The sequence below is a fragment of the Heloderma suspectum genome, chromosome W (assembly GCF_057233095.1).
Source record: "Heloderma suspectum isolate Gila_16-S chromosome W, 16-S_ref, whole genome shotgun sequence".
NCBI lineage: Eukaryota > Metazoa > Chordata > Lepidosauria > Squamata > Helodermatidae > Heloderma > Heloderma suspectum.
Genome location: NC_139475.1, coordinates 1,067,484 through 1,073,657, shown reverse-complemented (window position 1 = coordinate 1,073,657; position 6,174 = coordinate 1,067,484). Strand labels below are relative to the sequence as shown.

At 58.2% G+C, this 6,174-nt stretch overlaps 1 protein-coding gene across 2 annotated transcripts; it reads left to right on the top strand.

Moving 5' to 3' along the window:
• The first annotated feature begins 801 nt into the window (after positions 1 to 801).
• On the top strand, positions 802 to 3,449 carry LOC146333906 (growth arrest and DNA damage-inducible protein GADD45 beta-like). 2 transcript variants are annotated; one of them, XM_084825197.1, is made up of 4 exons: positions 802 to 1,058; positions 1,299 to 1,400; positions 1,598 to 1,814; positions 2,601 to 3,449. In XM_084825197.1, the coding sequence occupies exons 1-4, from the start codon at positions 1,015 to 1,017 to the stop codon at positions 2,712 to 2,714; spliced, it is 477 nt and encodes a 158-aa protein (XP_084681323.1). In that variant the 5' UTR covers positions 802 to 1,014; the 3' UTR covers positions 2,715 to 3,449. The 2 variants fall into 2 exon arrangements, with proteins under 2 accessions (XP_084681323.1, XP_084681322.1); XM_084825196.1 differs by lacking the exon at positions 2,601 to 3,449 and having other exon boundaries at positions 1,598 to 2,440.
• Positions 3,450 to 6,174: the final 2,725 nt, after the last annotated feature.

Genomic DNA, 6,174 nt, shown 5'->3' with positions numbered 1-6,174 from the left:
GTGGATTGTGGTCACGGTTCGCCAAGCTGCACAGACCGAGTGGGGGGGGGATGACCCCCCCCGCCCCACGCAGCTGCGTTTCCCAACCTGCCCATTTTTTCCCCCCGTTTTGCATCTAATCATAGCTGTTTTGTTCCGCCGTTGCAATATCATTGCCAAAGAAATCAGCCGTCGAAGCCAAGGCGGGGCTCTCCGCGCACACTTCTAACGTCTCTCCCCCCAACCCTTCTGGTTTCCAAAATAGAAGCACTCAACAACAACAACAAAATCACTCAGCACTTGAAGAAAAAAAAAATCCCCTTAATCGATTAAGATTAAGGAACCGCCCAGAGAGCTTCGGCTATTGGGCGGTATAGAAATGAAATAAAATAAATTAATAAATTAATTAATTAATTAATTAAGAGAAGGTCAGGCGGCCTTTGCAAATCCCTGTTTTTAAAAAAAAAAAAAAAATCGTGCAACAAGCCCAGCCCTGTTTTCTGGGGAAATCACGCACCACGGCAACTTTTCCTGCTGGGAAGAGGAGCAAGAAAACACCCGACCGAAACTCCACTCCGCCTCTTCCCTCCCTCCCTCCCTCCCCGGCTTTGTTTCTCTTTGGCGAGAAACCCCGCCGCCCCGCCCACCTCCCCGGTTGCAACACTTCCCCACGCCCACGTGGCGGCTCCTGCGCAGGCAGCCAATCGCGGGGCTCGCTGAGACTTCCTTTGCGGCCGGGCAGCCAATAGAAGCAAGGGAAGGCCGACCGGAGCCGCGCCCCCCTCGGGAGGGCATAAAAGGAGCTGTCAGCGGGCGTGGAGCCCCAGCAGCCGGTCAGCCGGCCAGGAGAGCAGTCGGTGGCGCGCCGCTTGTCGCCAGTCGCCGCCGGCCTCGCGCTTGTCTCCGCCGCCCCGTCTGGCCCTTGGGTCGCCTGCACGGGGCTGCCGCCGCGGAGCCCCCTTTTTGCGGGGCGAAGAGAGCTGCGCCCCTTTTCCCGCGCGCGCATCTCACGCCCCCGCGGATTACAGTTGCAACATGACTTTGGAGGAGCTGGTGACTTGCGGCCGCGCGGAGAAGAGGTGAGCGCGGCCGCCCCGTCCGCGCAGCGCGCGGCTGGTCAGGGCTGCGCGCGGCGCCCGGGGCCGGAGCGGGCTCGGCAGGGCGAGTGTGGCCGGCCTCGCAGCGCGACGAGGCTCCTCGCCGCAGCCGGGGCCGTCAGCGGCGGCCGAGCTGGCGCCGGGGGGCGATCCGCGGTCCAAGCTCGACGGCCGCGCGCCCCCTGCGCCCCTTCTGACTCTGCGCCTCGCTCTTCCTTGCAGGATGAAGCCCGTCGGGGAGGCTGTCGAGCGGCTGCTGGCGGCTGCGCAGAGGCAGGGCTGTTTGACCGTCGGCGTCTACGAGTCCGCCAAGCTGATGAACGTGTGAGTGTGTCCCGTCCCGCGCCGCCGCCTTGCGCGCTCGGCGGCGCCCCGGGTGCCGTGCCGGGCTTTCCGAGGAGGCCCGTCCGCGTTGGCGGGGCCGGGGAGCGGGGCCGGGGGCGGCTTGCCAGGTCGGGGGGGCCCGGGGGGGCCGCCGCGCCTCTCCCCGCCCCGGCTGACGGGCTCCCTCCTGCGCGCAGCGACCCGGACAGCGTGGCGCTGTGCCTGCTCGCCGTCGACGAGGCGGACGAGGGCGACGTCGCCTTGCAGATCCACTTCACCCTCATCCAGGCCTTCTGCTGCGACAGCGACATCCACATCTTGCGCGTCTCCGGCATGGAGCGGCTGGCGGCCGTGCTCGGCGAGGGCCCCGAGGCCGGGGGCGAGCCGCGGGACCTGCACTGCATCTTGGTCACGGTGGGTCGGCGGCGCGGCGTCGGGGCGCCGGCCCGGCGCCTCCCTCCAGGCGGCCTGCGCTGCCGCGCCCGGCTCGGCCGGGCGGGGATGCTGGGAGTTGTTGTCCGACGTGCCCGGCGATCCCGGGCTGGGCGAGGCTGCCCTCGAGGGCCTGGCGCCGATGCGGCAGCTTGGCAGTTCCGCTTCTTTGCTAAGGGAGAGGGCGCTGGAGACCCGCCAGAAGGGGGCAGCAGCATGGTGGGGGCATTTCCCAGCCAGACGCCTGGCTATTTTCTGCCCGGGGGAGGAGGGGATTCCTCCAGTTTTTGGCCCTTTGGCCCCATTTCGGGCATGCAGGGGTTCTCAGTGGACCTGGCCAGCAACCCTGACTCGAATAGATCAGAATGTTCTCCCTCCGTTCCGGGCCGGGAGGGGGAATTCCTGAGGTGTCATTTCCAGGAGGCTGGTTCTGCAGCCGGGTTGAGTCTGCATGGGCAAAAAAGCCAGGCTCGCGTTCTCTTTTCTTTTGAGTTTTTTTTTTGGGGGGGGAGCAAATAAACGAACGTCAAGCTGCCAAGTTGCGCACCCATTTTCCCCAGCCGGTGGCTTTGCCCTGCAACTCCCGCCATCCCTGGCTGTTTGCCACGCTGGTTGGGGCTGGTGGGGGGGCTGGGGTCCCAACCCACCGGGGGCACTGTGGCCGAGCTGTGCCAGGCTGGCTGGCTAAAGGGTGCTTCATGAGCGCGTGGCAGCCGCTTTTTCACCTTTCCCTCCCCTAATGGCCCTTCGGTTTCTCCTCCCAAGCAGAACCCGCACACAGATTCCTGGAAAAGCCAAGGCCTTGCTGAGGTGGCCAGCTACTGCGAAGAAAGCCGCTGCAATAACCAGTGGGTGCCCTACGTCTCCCTGCAGGTGCGCTGACCTGGCCGCCCACGCTCTGCCACGTGTGAAGCAAGCAAAGGAGAAAATCGAAAGGGGGGAAGCGGTCTTTTCTAAAAACAAAAAATAGTTGGCCCGGGCCTGGCCCGGCCCGGCAGAAGGAGAGTTGTGGATGAGTCGTGGAGACAGGAGCTGAAGCAGCGAAGGCCTGCGGTGCCAGGGTGCAGGGGCTGGCGGGCGGAGGCCAAGTCATCTGACTGCTCAGAAGCAAGAGGAGGGAGGAGGCGCCTGGCAGCTTCCTGGCTGGCTGTGGCAGGCCCAGTCTGGGCCGGGGGCTGGATGGACGCCTGCGGCAGCGTGTGAACTTGCGCAGCCTGACGGAGGGGGCGAGAGTGGCCTCAGAGCGGCCTCGCTGAACGCCTCAGATTTCCCCAGCGATTGGAGGGGAGCCGGCGGCGTTGTCCTCTTGCGAAGGGCCCTTTTAACCCCGGAGAGGAAGAGAGAAGAGTTCTTCGCCTCTGCCAGCTTATGCAAAAAATAAAATGAAAGGACTGATTTACAAAAGGCAGTTGCAAGCGTTTATCTTTCTTTGGAAGAACTGGATGCATTGAAGGTCTTATTTGTCTTTTTTTAAAACCTAACGTGCAACTTTTTTTCTCTTTTTTTTTTTGCACTCTAAAGCTGGTAGATAATCAAAGACAAAGATAATTAAAGAAATATATTCTTGTATCTGATTTAAACGTTGCAATAAAACCTATTTTACGTTCTGGAAGCGAAGCATGGTGTACGTTCTTGTGTCTGTTTTCTTAAGGGCTTATTTTGCATTTTGAGGGGCGGGAGACGTATTCTCAGCTTGCAGCTGGTGTCTTCTGGTCAGGCAAAGAGCGTGAATTACTTTTGCATTCCATGACAAGTCTCTAGGTGACCCTCAACCTAATAAGTTACCTAAGATACCTGAGATCCTACTTTGCCTCTTCTGGAGATTCCTGCAATCGGTCCCTTCTTTGGAGCATTTCTAATGTGTGCACTTTCTGCCATGCTCAAGAGGTTTGCCTGGGATTTGGACCTTGGCTACCAGGTTGTGCTTTCTCTCATGGGGCTTTTCAGTGGGTGTCCTGGCTGCGCACGAGTGTTTTTTAGGGGTACTTGTCCCTTGAAAGAGGACTGTGGTTTCAAAGCTAAGACTAAAATCCTATACACCAGCATTTGCCAACTGGTGCCTGCAAGATGGCTGCATATTATGGGAATTGTAGTCCAGCACAACTGAAGGGTACCAGACTGGCAAACCCTGCTGTACGCAATTACCTGGTAGTAAGCCCCCTTGAAAAGAGGGAATTCACTTTTGAGTAGACTTGTGCTGGATTGCAATACGCCTTGCCATGCTTAACCTTCGTAATGCTGCTAGAGCCACGGCTTAACCTCTATTTCACTTTCTGCAAACCAGCGTCAGGTATTTGGAACAGGTTAAAAATTGCAACACAAGCGTTGTGTCACCCCTTCCTTCTCTTTTTAAAGGCCATGTTCCAGCTTCTTGCCTGACTGCGCACCCACAATTAGTGTTTTTTGCTGCGGTTAGTTTCGGGGTGGAGAAGTCAGAAGGAAAAACACGCATGCCACGCCAGAGAGCAGCTGTTCATTGGCTAGGGTGCCGCTCACCCTTCTGCTTCCAGGGCCTTGTGCTTAGCCTTTCAAGGGAGCAGAAGTCTGGACTTGTTCCCCACCCGCAACAGGAAGCTTGTGAAACCTGTGTTCTAATCTTGCCACACCGTGCGCATAGGAGCAGTGGGGAGGATTTCACTTTGCCCTCTGATCTCGTGCCAGCCCTGTGACAAGCCTTGGCCACAACACCTCCCGTTTCTAAGAAAACCAAATGGGTCTTCCGGAGCTTGTGACTTGCCTGCAGCTGTGCCTCTGCCTGCCTGCCCAGGGGTTCAGACTTCCCACACTTCCTTGTAGATCTCGGCCAAGCCTGCAGCACACCATAGAGTACTGGTCACAGAGCAAAGCAGGTTCTTGTTCTAAAAGGAAAAAAGCCCCTCTGCTTTCACTGCCCCAACCTGTTGCTAGCCCTTAAGATGCCAAAGCTCAGCTGGGAAGCCAGAGAGGGAGTGCTGATGTGATGCAGGAGGCATTTGCATTTCCCCCAAGGGATCTGCAAGGCAGGATGCAAATTAAACCAACGAAGGCCCCGAGCTGCAGCAGAAATTAGACCAACGAAGGCCCCGAGCTGCAGCAGAGGAAATTCTCGCACACCTCTCCCCGCCAGCCCCATCGCGCGTTCGCCGTTCTCTGCAGAGCGCTTAGCAAGGCGCAAGCCCAGCGCACCATGGGATTTGCCAGGGCTTGTTCCGCAGCCGACTCTGTCGCAGAGGTCTCCAGGCGCACCCGTGCCTGTCTGCCTTCTTTTTTGCGGCCTGCTCCAACCCGCACCCCCTGCGTAAAAGACCCTGAGAGCCAGCGCAATTCAGGGACAAGGACGCAAACATCTGGAGGAAAGACGCCGCCTTGTACCATGTCAGACCACAATTCCGGCTGAGTTGCCGCCCTCATGGCTTGGCACTGCCTGCTTCCTTCTGCCAACTGACCTCTGCGGCAGGCGGAGGCACATCGGTGACTTCTGCGCTCGGGCACGCGCTCACGCCAGTCGTGTGCTTGGCCTGTGCCCTATAGCTCCTTTCCAAAGGCCACAGCACAGCCGAAACATGTTGGGCTTTCCACAAATAAAACCTTTGCACCCTGAGATGCTCCTCTTGGGGTCTGCTCCGGATGCTCACCGGCCTTTGCACCCACACTTACAGCTACCAAGGCTCAGCCTGGGGCCCATCTCAGCCCCAGCTGCTCGGAAGGCCAGAGGGGAACTGACGGGGTTTTCCCAAGCGAGAAATGCAGAGGGCAAGCGGGGAAACAAGCGAGTGTTTGAGTAGGAAGAGAGCTATGTAAATACAGCTAGCTGGCCCAAACAAGCCGAGGTTTTATGGGAGCTCCATCGGGGGGCTGGCCTGCAGAAGGCCAGTTTTCTGATTGAGGGTGTCACCTAGGCCCCATCCATGCACCAGTACTCAGCACCAGTAGCCAAGCACCCCAGACACTCCTGGAGGGCAATTTAGTTCTGGTCAAGCCTCCATTTGCAGAAGGTGTCTACCCCTGACTGGAGGGCGAGCAAAAGTTGCCCTCTTGGCCTGCTGTTGTTCTGATGAGGCCAGATTATAGTATACCTGGGCGCAGCCTCCCATTTTGTCCTTTTGTGCTTATCTTCTTTTGTGTGTATTTGTGTGCATGTGATGTTCTTTGGCTTTTCTCGTGAGTCAGCCCACCCCTTGGAAGTGGAGCCAAAAAAAGCAACACATTTCTCTTGAGTGGCAGAGAAAGGGGTGGTGTTCTTCAATGTGCTTTAGCGCTGTTCAACTACCTCTAAGGCATCCAGTGTGAATCCCGACAAGATAAAATGGATGCCTCTAAAAGAGGAGGTGCCGGGTTTAATTATGGCTCTGCCATAGCCGGA